Source organism: Oncorhynchus nerka, linkage group LG15 (assembly GCF_034236695.1).
Source record: "Oncorhynchus nerka isolate Pitt River linkage group LG15, Oner_Uvic_2.0, whole genome shotgun sequence".
Taxonomy (NCBI): domain Eukaryota; kingdom Metazoa; phylum Chordata; class Actinopteri; order Salmoniformes; family Salmonidae; genus Oncorhynchus; species Oncorhynchus nerka.
In genome coordinates, this window is record NC_088410.1 from 4442641 (window position 1) to 4457467 (window position 14827).

A 14827-nucleotide genomic window follows, 5' to 3' on the forward strand; every position below is an offset into this window, starting at 1 on the left:
TTTTCTTTGATGAACCTGAACAAAACATCACACAGAAGTCGACTTACTGCTGAACACCTCCACTCAATTCTGAGGATTTCTTCAGCTCAGAGCCTTACCCCGAACATTGATGAACTTGTGGAAAAGATGGGACACCACCAAGTATCACCCTCAACCTCAAACAAGTGAACATTACTGTGCAATCACATATTTAGAGTTTTTACTCAGTTCAAGTTTAAAAGTTAAAATTTAATATTTGTTTTCACTGCATGTTACTTCTCCTTAAACAAAGTGTTGTTTTTGATTAATAGATTTTTGCACTTTATTTTTTTGTATTTCAATCCAATTATATTTTAAAAATATTTCAGTTGAGTGGATGATAGAAAATTGCTATTATTGTTTTTTCTTTGAAGTAAATTTAGCCCACTTTTGCTAAAATAGAAAATATAGTCTACTGATGGTGCCTTGAATACCGGTTTCTTTCATTTAATGTTCATGTTATGGGGATATTTATATAAAGGAAATTTGTCTTTTGTGTCTGTTGAAAATTAAAGATTACTGACAGAGCCATAAGAAAATATTGCTTTATTTATCTGATCATATTGTAATATATTTGTTAGGTTTTCAGTAGGTTCAATTAGGTTCACTAGACTATATGCGTCATTTAAAAATTTTTCAATGAACATTCGAACAGTCCGGCCCTCGTCTTGTAGCTGATTTTTTTATTTGGCCCTCCGTCCATTTGACTTTGACACCCCTGCTCTAGAATCACTATTCATGAAAGGTGCCTGCAGACTACAGGCTACAAGCTACAGGCTACAGACTACAGGCTACAGGCTACAGCCTACAGGCTACAAGCTACAGGCTACAGCCTACAGGCTACAGGCTACAGACGACAGGCTACAGGCTACAGACTACAGCCTACAGGCTACAGGCTACAGGCTACAGACTACAGGCTACAAGCTACAGCCTACAGCCTACAGGCTACAGACTACAGGCTACAGGCTACAAGCTACAGGCTACAGCCTACAAGCTACAGCCTACAAGCTACAGGCTACAGGCTACAGACTACAGCCTACAGACTACAGGCTACAGGCTACAGACTACAGGCTACAGACTACAGGCTACAGACTACAGGCTACAGAGTACAGGCTACAGACTACAGGCTACAGACTACAGGCTACAGCCTACAGACTACAGGCTACAGGCTACAGGCTACAGACTACAGGCTACAGGCTACAGACTACAGGCTACTCAGCTTCTTCAACTTGTTCAATGGTTACATCGTTTATGCACAACTCCAGTTGTGGTTATAGTTGGACTGATAAGAGTGAGGCTGGATTGTATGAGTTCTGTGGAAATAGGTTCCAACAGGCAGGTAGTTGACCTCATATTATGGACCATTTCAGAGACAGATGTTGGGGTTGTCAATGAGAATGTGGTGAAACTGCAGCTGGGAGGCTCAGTGTGAAGCAGAGAGACAGGCCTGAATCAAGGGGTAGATTGTACAGTGAAACTGCAGCTGGGAGGCTCAGTGTGAAGCAGAGAGGCAGGTCTGAGTCTGGGGGTAGATTGTACAGTGAAACTGCAGCTGGGAGGCTCGGTGTGAAACAGAGAGACAGGCCTGAATCAGGGGGTAGATTGGACACTGAAGTAAATGCTCTTTATTTCGGATTTGGGGATTTGAAAAATGCATGAAATATTGTACTTTATTCAATGGAGTGGGTAAAACAGGAGTTTTTCTGGTGGTTGAACTAATTTCAGAAATTATTATTCTGGGGTCCCCCTCACCATTATTATTCTGGAGTCCCCCCTCACCATTATTATTCTGGAGTCCCCCCTCACCATTATTATTCTGGAGTCCCCCCTCACCATTATTATTCTGGAGTCCCCCCTCACCATCATTATTCTGGAGTCCCCCTCACCATTATTATTCTGGGGTCCCCCCTCACCATTATTATTCTGGAGTCCCCCCTCACCATTATTATTCTGGAGTCCCCCCTCACCATTATTATTCTGGAGTCCCCCCTCACCATTATTATTCTGGGGTCCCCCTCACCATTATTATTCTGGGGTCCCCCTCACCATTATTATTCTGGGGTCCCCCTCACCATTATTATTCTGGAGTCCCCCCTCACCATTATTATTCTGGAGTCCCCCCTCACCATTATTATTCTGGGGTCCACCTCACCATTATTATTCTGGGGTCCCCCTCACCATTATTATTCTGGAGTCCCCCTCACCATTATTATTCTGGAGTCCCCCCTCACCATTATTATTCTGGGGTCCCCCTCACCATTATTATTCTGGGGTCCCCCCTCACCATTATTATTCTGGGGTCCCCCCTCACCATTATTATTCTGGGGTCCCCCCTCACCATTATTATTCTGGAGTCCCCCCTCACCATTATTATTCTGGGGTCCCCCCTCGCCATTATTATTCTGGGGTCCCCCTCACCATTATTATTCTGGGGTCCCCCCTCACCATTATTATTCTGGGGTCCCCCTCACCATTATTATTCTGGGGTCCCCCCTCACCATTATTATTCTGGGGTCCCCCTCACCATTATTATTCTGGGGTCCCCCTCACCATTATTATTCTGGGGTCCCCCCTCACCATTATTATTCTTGGGTCCCCCTCACCATTATTATTCTGGGGTCCCCCTCACCATTATTATTCTGGGGTCCCCCTCACCATTATTATTCTGGGGTCCCCCCTCACCATTATTATTCTGGAGTCCCCCCTCACCATTATTATTCTGGGGTCCCCCTCACCATTATTATTCTGGGGTCCCCCTCACCATTATTATTCTGGGGTCCCCCTCACCATTATTATTCTGGGGTCCCCCTCACCATTATTATTCTGGAGTCCCCCCTCACCATTATTATTCTGGAGTCCCCCCTCACCATTATTATTCTGGAGTCCCCCCTCACCATTATTATTCTGGGGCCCCCCTCACCATTATTATTCTGGGGTCCCCCCTCACCATTATTATTCTGGGGTCCCCCTCACCATTATTATTATTCTGGAGTCCCCCCTCACCATTATTATTCTGGAGTCCCCCCTCACCATTATTATTCTGGGGTCCCCCTCACCATTATTATTCTGGGGTCCCCCCTCACCATTATTATTCTGGGGTCCCCCTCACCATTATTATTCTGGGGTCCCCCTCACCATGATAATTCTGGGGTCCCCCTCACCATTATTATTCTGGGGTCCCCCTCACCATTATTATTCTGGGGTCCCCCTCACCATGATTATTCTGGGGTCCCCCTCACCATTATTATTCTGGGGTTCCCCTCACCATGATAATTCTGGGGTCCCCCTCACCATTATTATTCTAGGGTCCCCCTCACCATTTGCAATGAGATTAGTGTAACTTGTGTGCAGCTCCCTTCTGCTAGTAATATACAACAACAAAAAACACCATATAGGTGCAGTGAAATGTGTTGTTTTACACGGTCAGCCACAGTAGTACAGCATCCCTGGAGCAAATTAGTTCCTTGCTTAAGGACACATCAACAAATCTTTCAGATGTTTTCCTGTTCCACTCTGGTATTCAAACCGCTCTAACCGTTAGGCTACTTGCCGCCCATTATTTTATTATTATGTGATGAAAGAAATTAAAAATAGGAGCTTTTTTGTCTGGAAATAAAATAAACATCGATCTCAACTGCGTTTACCAACTCCAGTCAGCAGATGGCGATTAGCGTCTTTCAGGCGACGCTGCCAGTGTGACGTATAATCTAGTGGACGGGACGTTTCTTCAACAACAACAGCTGGTCAGACACCTCGGTAGCTTTCTAGACAAAATAGTCGTTGTTTAGTTGCACCTGTGTTTTAAAAATACGTGTGTCTTGTTGCTAGCTAGTTTCCCCATTTAATTTCATGTATACGTTGTTAGGTAGCTGGCTTGATAAATGAGCTTATCAATAGGCTAACGAACGCTAGCTAGCTAGCTAACATCTCCGACCATGAGTTCACTAAGCTACTCTCCTCCTGACAAAGAAGTGGAGGTCTGCTGTTCGGAGAAAGAAGCTCTGGTGAAAGAGGAGGAGGAAGAGAAAGATGTTACAATACAAAAACAAGTAAATGGTGAGTCTGTTACCATGAAAGAAGAAGAGAAAGACGTTTCAGTGAAAGAAGAGGAAGACACGTTCAGAGTGAAAGAGGAGGAGGATGTTACAGTAAAAGAAGAGGAGGAAGAGAGAGCGGAGGATGCAGTTTTTGGAGTGAAAGAGGAGGAGGAGATGGCTGTCACACTGAAAGAGGAGGAGACAGGAGATCTGATTAAGACCCGTAAGTACTGTCTTAAAAACGGCAGCACAAACTATTGTTACTATTCTCTTATTGAAACCTCGTTGGAGGAAGTATGTTCGATATGCTTTTTACATTTGTAACACAATCCATGTTCCATAAAACCATGATAAAAGGGCCATTATAGGACTTTTTTTTAGACCTGTACATGCCCCCTGTCAGACTCCATGACCTCTGACCCCTCCATGATACAGACAACATCTAGTCATTATACTGTCAGACCCAATGACCTCTGACCCCTCCATGATACAGACAACATCTAGTCATTATACTGTCAGACCCAATGACCTCTGACCCCTCCAGGATACAGACATCATCTAGTCATTATACTGAAAGACCCCATGACCTCTGACCCCTCCAGGATACAGACATCATCTAGTCATTATACTGTCAGACCCAATGACCTCTGACCCCAACATGACAGACATCATCTAGTCATTATACTGTCAGACCCAATGACCTCTGACCCCAACATGACAGACATCATCTAGTCATTATACTGAAAGACCCCATGACCTCTGACCCAGACAACATCTTGGTGTCATTCTTGCTTCTTATATTGTGCTCTAATATAGAGAGTCTAGATTATGAGATGTATTTTTACATGTTAATATCTCAAAAGTAGCCTTTCTGATCCAGCTCATTTTTAGACATATATCATTTGTAACGAAATAAGCCTACTCTTTAAACACATGGACTCAAGGTACTTTTGAATGATATGACCCGTTTTATAAATAGAAATAGACAACTTTTATTTTTTGGTGTCTTTTATTGAGGTCTCAGTTTAATATGTTCTGGATGTAGCGTAGCCCTGTTGTAGATATAGAGGATGTAGCGTAGCCCTGTTGTAGATATAGAGGATGTAGCGTAGCCCTGTTGTAGATATAGAGGATGTAGCGTAGCCCTGTTGTAGATATAGAGGATGTAGCGTAGCCTGTTATAGATATAGAGGATGTATAGAGGATGTAGCGTAGCCCTGTTGTAGATATAGAGGATGTAGCGTAGCCCTGTTGTAGATATAGAGGATGTAGCGTAGCCCTGTTGTAGATATAGAGGATGTAGCGTAGCCCTGTTGTAGATATAGAGGATGTAGCGTAGCCCTGTTGTAGATATAGAGGATGTAGCGTAGCCCTGTTGTAGATATAGAGGATGTAGCGTAGCCCTGTTGTAGATATAGAGGATGTGGCGTAGCCCTGTTGTAGATATAGAGGATGTAGCGTAGCCCTGTTGTAGATATAGAGGATGTAGCGTAGCCCTGTTGTAGATATAGAGGATGTAGCGTAGCCCTGTTGTAGATATAGAGGATGTAGCGTAGCCCTGTTGTAGATATAGAGGATGTTAGCCCTGTTGTAGATATAGAGGATGTAGCGTAGCCCTGTTGTAGATATAGAGGATGTAGCGTAGCCCTGTTGTAGATATAGAGGATGTAGCGTAGCCCTGTTGTAGATATAGAGGATGTAGCGTAGCCCTGTTGTAGATATAGAGGATGTAGCGTAGCCCTGTTGTAGATATAGAGGATGTAGCGTAGCCCTGTTGTAGATATAGAGGATGTAGCGTAGCCCTGTTGTAGATATAGAGGATGTAGCGTAGCCCTGTTGTAGATATAGAGGATGTAGCGTAGCCCTGTTGTAGATATAGAGGATGTAGCGTAGCCCTGTTGTAGATATAGAGGATGTAGCGTAGCCCTGTTGTAGATATAGAGGATGTAGCGTAGCCCTGTTGTAGATATAGAGGATGTAGCGTAGCCCTGTTGTAGATATAGAGGATGTAGCGTAGCCCTGTTGTAGATATAGAGGATGTAGCGTAGCCCTGTTGTAGATATAGAGGATGTAGCGTAGCCCTGTTGTAGATATAGAGGATGTAGCGTAGCCCTGTTGTAGATATAGAGGATGTAGCGTAGCCCTGTTGTAGATATAGAGGATGTAGCGTAGCCCTGTTGTAGATATAGAGGATGTAGCGTAGCCTGTTGTAGATATAGAGGATGTAGCGTAGCCCTGTTGTAGGTATAGAGGATGTAGCGTAGCCCTGTTGTAGATATAGAGGATGTAGCGTAGCCCTGTTGTAGATATAGAGGATGTAGCGTAGCCCTGTTGTAGATATAGAGGATGTAGCGTAGCCCTGTTGTAGATATAGAGGATGTAGCGTAGCCCTGTTGTAGATATAGAGGATGTAGCGTAGCCCTGTTGTAGATATAGAGGATGTAGCGTAGCCCTGTTGTAGATATAGAGGATGTAGCGTAGCCCTGTTGTAGATATAGAGGATGTAGCGTAGCCCTGTTGTAGATATAGAGGATGTAGCGTAGCCCTGTTGTAGATATAGAGGATGTAGCGTAGCCCTGTTGTAGATATAGAGGATGTAGCGTAGCCCTGTTGTAGATATAGAGGATGTAGCGTAGCCCTGTTGTAGATATAGAGGATGTAGCGTAGCCCTGTTGTAGATATAGAGGATGTAGCGTAGCCCTGTTGTAGATATAGAGGATGTAGCGTAGCCCTGTTGTAGATATCGAGGATGTGGTAGCCCTGTTGTAGGTATAGAGGATGTAGCGTAGCCCTGTTTGAGGTATAGAGGATGTAGCGTAACCCTGTTGTAGATATAGAGGATGTAGCGTAGCCCTGTTGTAGATATAGAGGATGTAGCGTAGCCCTGTTGTAGATATAGAGGATGTAGCGTAGCCCTGTTGTAGATATAGAGGATGTAGCGTAGCCCTGTTGTAGATATAGAGGATGTAGCGTAGCCCTGTTGTAGATATAGAGGATGTAGCGTAGCCCTGTTGTAGATATAGAGGATGTAGCGTAGCCCTGTTGTAGATATAGAGGATGTAGCGTAGCCCTGTTGTAGATATAGAGGATGTAGCGTAGCCCTGTTGTAGATATAGAGGATAAATCCATTTCAATTCAATCACGTTTTTGACAGCATCCCTTTTGAGTATCCATAGTGTCCATAGAGTATCCATAGTATCCATAGTGTCCATAGAGTGTCCATAGATGTTTGTCCATGTAAGAAGTGGTCAGAAAGTGACTTTTTGGACCTGAATGGCAAAACATTCAGGAGATGTGGGGCGGCAGGTAGCCTAGTGGTTAGAGTGTAGGGGCGGCAGGTAGCCTAGTGGTTAGAGTGTAGGGGCGGCAGGTAGCCTAGTGGTTAGAGTGTAGGGGCGGCAGGTAGCCTAGTGGTTAGAGTGTAGGGGCGGCAGGTAGCCTAGTGGTTAGAGTGTAGGGGCGGCAGGTAGCCTAGTGGTTAGAGTGTAGGGGCGGCAGGTAGCCTAGTGGTTAGAGTGTAGGGGCGGCAGGTAGCCTAGTGGTTAGAGTGTAGGGGCGGCAGGTAGCCTAGTGGTTAGAGTGGAGGGGCGGCAGGTAGCCTAGTGGTTAGAGTGTAGGGGCGGCAGGTAGCCTAGTGGTTAGAGTGTAGGGGCGGCAGGTGGCCTAGTGGTTAGAGTGTAGGGGCGGCAGGTGGCCTAGTGGTTAGAATGTAGGGGGAGCAGGTGGCCTAGTGGTTAGAATGTAGGGGGAGCAGGTAGCCTAGTGGTTAGAGTGTAGGGGGAGCAGGTAGCCTAGTGGTTAGAGTGTAGGGGTGGCAGGTAGCCTAGTGGTTAGAGTGTAGGGGGAGCAGGTAGCCTAGTGGTTAGAGCGTTGGACTAGTAACTAAAAGATTGCAAGATCGAATCCCCGAGCTGACAAGGTGAAACTCTGTCGTTCAGCCCCTGAACAAGGCAGTTAACCCACTGTTCCTAGGCCTTCATTAAAAATAAGAATTTGTTCTTAACTTACTTGTCTAGTTAAATAAATAATAAAAAATGTTCAAAGGTAACCCGTTTTGTATTCCCCACCACACCATGAGACATCCCATGTTTGAATCACTGGAATAGACAAACGGTTGAGTGTGATATCATTTAAAAGCTTACAAAAGGTTTGTTCAACTGTTTTATAACCCCCCCCCCCCCCTCCCAATTTTTTATTTTTTTTAATTACATTTTTTACCTTTTTACCGTCAATTATCTAAAACGTGCAAAATCCACGTTGTAGTTTAGACCCTACTTTACATCATCTGAGGTTCATGTTGTAGTTTAGACCCTACTTGACATCATCTGAGGTCCATGTTGTAGTTTAGACCCTACGTTACATCATCTGAGGTCCATGTTGTAGTTTAGACCCTACTTGACATCATCTGAGGTCCATGTTGTAGTTTAGACCCTACTTGACATCATCTGAGGTCCATGTTGTAGTTTAGACCCTACTTGACATCATCTGAGGTCCATGTTGTAGTTTAGACCCTACTTGACATCATCTGAGGTTCATGTTGTAGTTTAGACCCTACTTGACATCATCTGAGGTTCATGTTGTAGTTTAGACCCTACTTTACATCATCTGAGGTCCATGTTGTAGTTTAGACCCTACGTTACATCATCTGAGGTCCATGTTGTAGTTTAGACCCTACTTGACATCATCTGAGGTCCATGTTGTAGTTTAGACCCTACTTTACATCATCTGAGGTCCATGTTGTAGTTTACACCCTACTTGACATCATCTGAGGTTTCTGCCATTGGTTGAATACAGGGAGTCATTTCAATTATACACATATAATTCATAGAATGGACCTTTCAGACCATAGAATTCATAGAATGGACATTTCAGACCATAGAATTCATAGAATGGACCTTTCAGACCATAGAATTCATAGAATGGACCTTTCAGACCATAGAATTCATAGAATGGACCTTTCAGACCATAGAATTCATAGAATGGACCTTTCAGACCATAGAATTCATAGAATGGACCTTTCAGACCAGTGGTGGAAAAAGTACCCAACTGTCAAACTGGAGTAAAAGTAAAGATTCCTTCATAGAAAATGACTCAAGTAAAAGTCACAGAGTGAAAGACTACTTGAGTAAAAGTCTAAAAGTATTTGGTTTTAAGTATATTTAAGTATCAAATGTAAATGAAATTCCTAAAATATACTTTTAAGTATAAAAAGTAAAAGTATAAATCATTTCACATTCCTTATATTTAGCATTTCTTGTTTTATTATTTTACAGATAGCCAGGGGCACACACCAACACTCAGACGTCATTTACAAACAATGTATTTGTCAGATCAGATGCAGTAAGGAGGACCAGGGATGTTCTCTTGATAAGTGTGTGAATTGGACCATTTTTCTGTCCTGCTAAGCATTCAAAATGTAACGAGAACTTTTGGATGTCAAGGAAAAGTACTTAGGTAGTACTTTAAAGTATTTTTACTTAAGTACTTTGCACCTCTGCTTCAGACCACTGCAGTACATCATTGAAATTGTAATGAAATTTACATTTTAACTTCTAATTACTACCACAAAGATGGCCGCCGGTCCATCCAACTGGATGTCAAGGAAAAGTACTTAGGTAATACAAGATGGCCGCCGGTCCATCCAACTGGATGTCAAGGAAAAGTACTTAGGTAATACAAGATGGCCGCCGGTCCATCCAACTGGATGTCAAGGAAAAGTACTTAGGTAATACAAGATGGCCGCCGGTCCATCCAACTGGATGTCAAGGAAAAGTACTTAGGTAATACAAGATGGCCGCCGGTCCATCCAACCGTTGAATGTCAACTTAAATGGTCCTCTCTATTCTGTTTATTTTTATGATTTCAACAGGTTTCTTATGGAGGATTGACAGTATAATTTAAAACCACAGATATTCCCATTCAAGTCCAACATTCTCTGATGTGCGGACCTCCAAACGTCTTTGTGGTTCGATTTGGAAGTCGAAAATGTACATTTTATGAACCATTTAAGAACATATTTCGACCAAAACACGACACCCATGAGAACAAGATTGGATTTGGAGCTCTACATCATTTGTTTTTAAAATCTCACCAAGTTTACTTTTAATGATGTAATGTTGTGAAAACTGACCTCAGGTTATTGAGGGTTGTTGTCTAGATTAAACCTCATAGGAAGACCGTTTTATCATGTGGAGGTTTCATTCAGGCCTCTGTTTAACTAAAATAATCTGTTTGTCTTTGGCAGGAGAGAAACCAGACTCTCACTCTGACAGCGGGAAGAGTCCTTCAGGGGAACCAAACCCAGAGACGCCCAAACCAGCCAAACGACATCACTGCTCGCACTGCGGAAAGAGTTTTACTAAGTTACGAAACCTAAAAGAGCATGAGAGGACACACACCGGAGAAAAGCCTTTCCAATGCTCCCAGTGTGGAAACAGTTTTAGTCAGTTAGGGAGCCTGAAAATACACAAGAGAATACACTCTGGAGAGAAGCCTTACCACTGCTCCCATTGTGGATTGACTTTTACCTGGTTAGGGAGCCTGAAGTCACACGAGAGAATACACACAGGAGAAAAGCCCTACCACTGTTCCCACTGTGGAAAGAGTTTTAGGTGGTTAGAAGGCCTGACAAAGCATGAGAGAATACACACAGGAGAAAAGCCCTACCACTGTTCCCACTGTGGAAAGAGTTTTACTCAGTTGGGGAACCTGAAATCACATCAGAGGATACATACACAGGAGGAGAAGACATACCACTGCTCTCAGTGTGGAAAGACATTTTCCCAGTCAGAGGACCTGAAATCACATGAGAGAATAGAGAGGCTGTGTTCTGACTTAAGTTTTTGACTGAGAATTTAGGTTTTTGTTTTTGTTCAAATGAAATCCTATTGTTTATATGATTTTTTTTTTTTAAAGAGCTTTACTTTTGTTTGAGTTTTTTTTCATCTGGAGACCTGATCATGTCTAAAATAAAATCAAATATTTTAAAATATGTTTAAAAAAAACGAATTATTAGCTTCGATTGATTGGATGCAAAATGTCAACCCTATGATGTTGTTTATTATATTATTTGCAAAATGTAAATGATTATATAAGTAAGTAGCCTTCCAGAACAGCTCTTAGAAACAGGAGCCTTGTCTTGTAGGATCCAGAACAAATCAAAGTTTATTTGTCACGTGTGCCGAATACAACAGGTGTAGTAGACCTTACAGTGAAATGCTGAATACAACAGGTATAGTAGACCTCACAGTGAAATGCTGAATACAACAGGTGTAGTAGACCTCACAGTGAAATGCTGAATACAACAGGTGTAGTAGACCTTACAGTGAAATGCTGAATACAACAGGTGTAGTAGACCTTACAGTGAAATGCCGAATACAACAGGTGTAGTAGACCTTACAGCGAAATGCTGAATACAACAGGTATAGTAGACCTCACAGTGAAATGCTGAATACAACAGGTGTAGTAGACCTCACAGTGAAATGCTGAATACAACAGGTGTAGTAGACCTTACAGTGAAATGCTGAATACAACAGGTGTAGTAGACCTTACAGTGAAATGCTGAATACAACAGGTGTAGTAGACCTTACAGTGAAATGCCGAATACAACAGGTGTAGTAGACCTTACAGTGAAATGCCGAATACAACAGGTGTAGTAGACCTTACAGCGAAATGCTGAATACAACAGGTGTAGTAGACCTTACAGTGAAATGCTGAATACAACAGGTGTAGTAGACCTTACAGTGAAATGCCGAATACAACAGGTGTAGTAGACCTTACAGCGAAATGCTGAATACAACAGGTGTAGTAGACCTTACAGTGAAATGCTGAATACAACAGGTGTAGTAGACCTTACAGTGAAATGCTGAATACAACAGGTGTAGTAGACCTTACAGTGAAATGCTTACTTACAGGCTCTAACCAACAGTGTGATTTTTAAGTTAAAAAATAGGTATTAGGTGAACAATAGATAAGTAAAGAAATAAAAAACAACAGTAAAAAAGAACAGTGGCGAAGCGACATACAGACACTGGTTAGTCGGGCTAGTTGAGGTAGTATGTACATCAATGTATAGTTAAAGGGGCACTGGTTAGTCGGGCTAGTTGAGGTAGTATGTACATCAATGTATAGTTAAAGGGACTATGCATATATGATAAACAGAGAGTAGCAGCAGCGTAAAAGAGTGGTTGGGGGGGTCGGGTATTGTGTCATTATGGGGTATTGTGTTGTCATTATGGGGTATTGTGTCATTATGGGATATTGTGTCGTCATGGGGTATTGTGGGGTATTGTGTCATTATGGGGTATTGTGTCGTCATGGGGTATCGTGTCATTATGGGGTGTTATGTCATTATGGGGTATTGTGTCGTCACGGGGTATTGTGTCGTCACGGGGTATTGTGTCGTCACGGGGTATTGTGTCGTCACGGGGTATTGTGTCATCACGGGGTATTGTGTCGTCACGGGGTATTGTGTCATTATGGGGTATTGTGTCGTCACGGGGTATTGTGTCGTCACGGGGTATTGTGTCATTATGGGGTATTGTGTCATCACGCGGTATTGTGTCGTCACGGGGTATTGTGTCGTTATGGGGTATTGTGTCGTTATGGGGTATTGTGTCATCATGGGGTATTGTGTCATCATGGGGTATTGTGTCGTTACTGGGTATTGTGTCATTACTGGGTATTGTGTCGTTACGGGGTATTGTGTCGTCACGGGGTATTGTGTCATCACGGGGTATTGTGTCATCATGGGGTATTGTGTCATCACGGGGTATTGTGTCATCATGGGGTATTGTGTCGTCACGGGGTATTGTGTCATTATGGGGTATTGTGTCATCACGCGGTATTGTGTCGTCACGGGGTATTGTGTCGTCACGGGGTATTGTGTCATCACGGGGTATTGTGTCGTCACGGGGTATTGTGTCATTATGGGGTATTGTGTCGTCACGGGGTATTGTGTCATTATGGGGTATTGTGTCATCACGCGGTATTGTGTCGTCACGGGGTATTGTGTCGTTATGGGGTATTGTGTCATCATGGGGTATTGTGTCATCATGGGGTATTGTGTCATCATGGGGTATTGTGTCGTTACTGGGTATTGTGTCATTACTGGGTATTATGTCGTTACGGGGTATTGTGTCGTCACGGGGTATTGTGTCATCACGGGGTATTGTGTCATCATGGGGTATTGTGTCATCACGGGGTATTGTGTCATCATGGGGTATTGTGTCGTTACGGGGTATTGTGTCATTACTGGGTATTGTGTCGTTACGCGGTATTGTGTCGTCACGGGGTATTGTGTCATCACGGGGTATTGTGTCATCACGGGGTATTGTGTCATCACGGGGTATTGTGTCGTCACGGGGTATTGTGTCATCACGGGGTATTGTGTCATCACGGGGTATTGTGTCATCACGGGGTATTGTGTCGTTATGGGGTATTGTGTCGTTATGGGGTATTGTGTCATCATGGGGTATTGTGTCATCATGGGGTATTGTGTCGTTACGGGGTATTGTGTCGTTATGGGGTATTGTGTCATCATGGGGTATTGTGTCGTTACGGGGTATTGTGTCATCATGGGGTATTGTGTCGTTACTGGGTATTGTGTCGTTACGGGGTATTGTGTCATTACTGGGTATTGTGTCATTACGAGGTATTGTGTCATCATGTGTGTAGATTGATGATGAGAAAAATGTATTTAATCCATTTTAGAATAAGGCTGTAACGTAACAAAATGTTGGGGAAGGGGTCTGAATACTTTCCGAATTCACTGTATATTTCAAATAGTATGTTGAAACAATGTCGAAATAAACATGTCTTCATTTTCACACAGTCAGAAACTATAAATAGATGTCTACATTTTACAATCAATTAGTAAAAAGAGATCCTCAAATATCACATTCATTAGTAACTATCCATTGTTTTGCAAAAGTTGGTTCCTGTTGAAGTGTTTGGTCCTGTTTCGTATTTGGTCAAACAGAAACACTCTGATGATTGGTTGACCCAATAGAACCTTCCACAATTTCAGCCAATGGCTGTAAGTTACAGCTGGGGATGAGGAACTGTCTGCAGTCGACTGTCTGCAATTGACTTTATGATCTTTGATCATGGGGTATTGTGTCATTACGAGGTATTGTGTCATCATGTGTGTAGATTGATGATGAGAAAAATGTATTTAATCCATTTTAGAATAAGGCTGTAACGGTTGTTTTTTTAAAGTTCATGTAGGCGCAAGATGGACACTTTTTATCCCCATAATGCATCACAATTTGAAAAGGCGGTGACTTGACGAAAGTGATCCGCTGGAACGAGCCCATTGCCATAACATGTGCAACCATACCTGTCCAAGCATTGTAAACTCAGTCAGGTGTCAGCAACGTCTGAGCAGAGAAACGCACCCAAAGACTGCAGGTGGGGGCATTTAAAGACCTAGCCCCGACCCTTTTCAGGTGAATGAGGTGGACTGAGGTGTGGCAACCAATAATGCTGTGTTCTTAACCAAGTGGGAGGTCGGGATTTTCCAATTGTGAAGTAGTAAATACCAGTTGAATGGCTGTTCATGTGGATTTTTTCCCCCAGTCGTATGTGGTAAATTCCCACTTGGTTATGAATGCAGCGTACTGATAACTAACCCCAGATGTGTCATTGGGGTGGCAGTGTAGCCTAGTACTTAGAGCATTGGACTAGTAACCGAAAGGTTGCATGTTCAAATCTCCGAGCTGACAAGGTACAAAATCTGTCGTTCTGCCCCTGAACAGGCAGTTAACCCACTG

General features: G+C 43.1%; 1 protein-coding gene across 1 annotated transcript; it reads left to right on the forward strand.

Moving 5' to 3' along the window:
* The first annotated feature begins 3739 nt into the window (after positions 1-3739).
* Positions 3740-11334, forward strand: LOC135560364 (gastrula zinc finger protein XlCGF7.1-like). Its single transcript, XM_065002259.1, has 2 exons — positions 3740-4278; positions 10300-11334. The coding sequence occupies exons 1-2, from the start codon at positions 3954-3956 to the stop codon at positions 10899-10901; spliced, it is 927 nt and encodes a 308-aa protein (XP_064858331.1). The 5' UTR covers positions 3740-3953; the 3' UTR covers positions 10902-11334.
* Positions 11335-14827: the final 3493 nt, after the last annotated feature.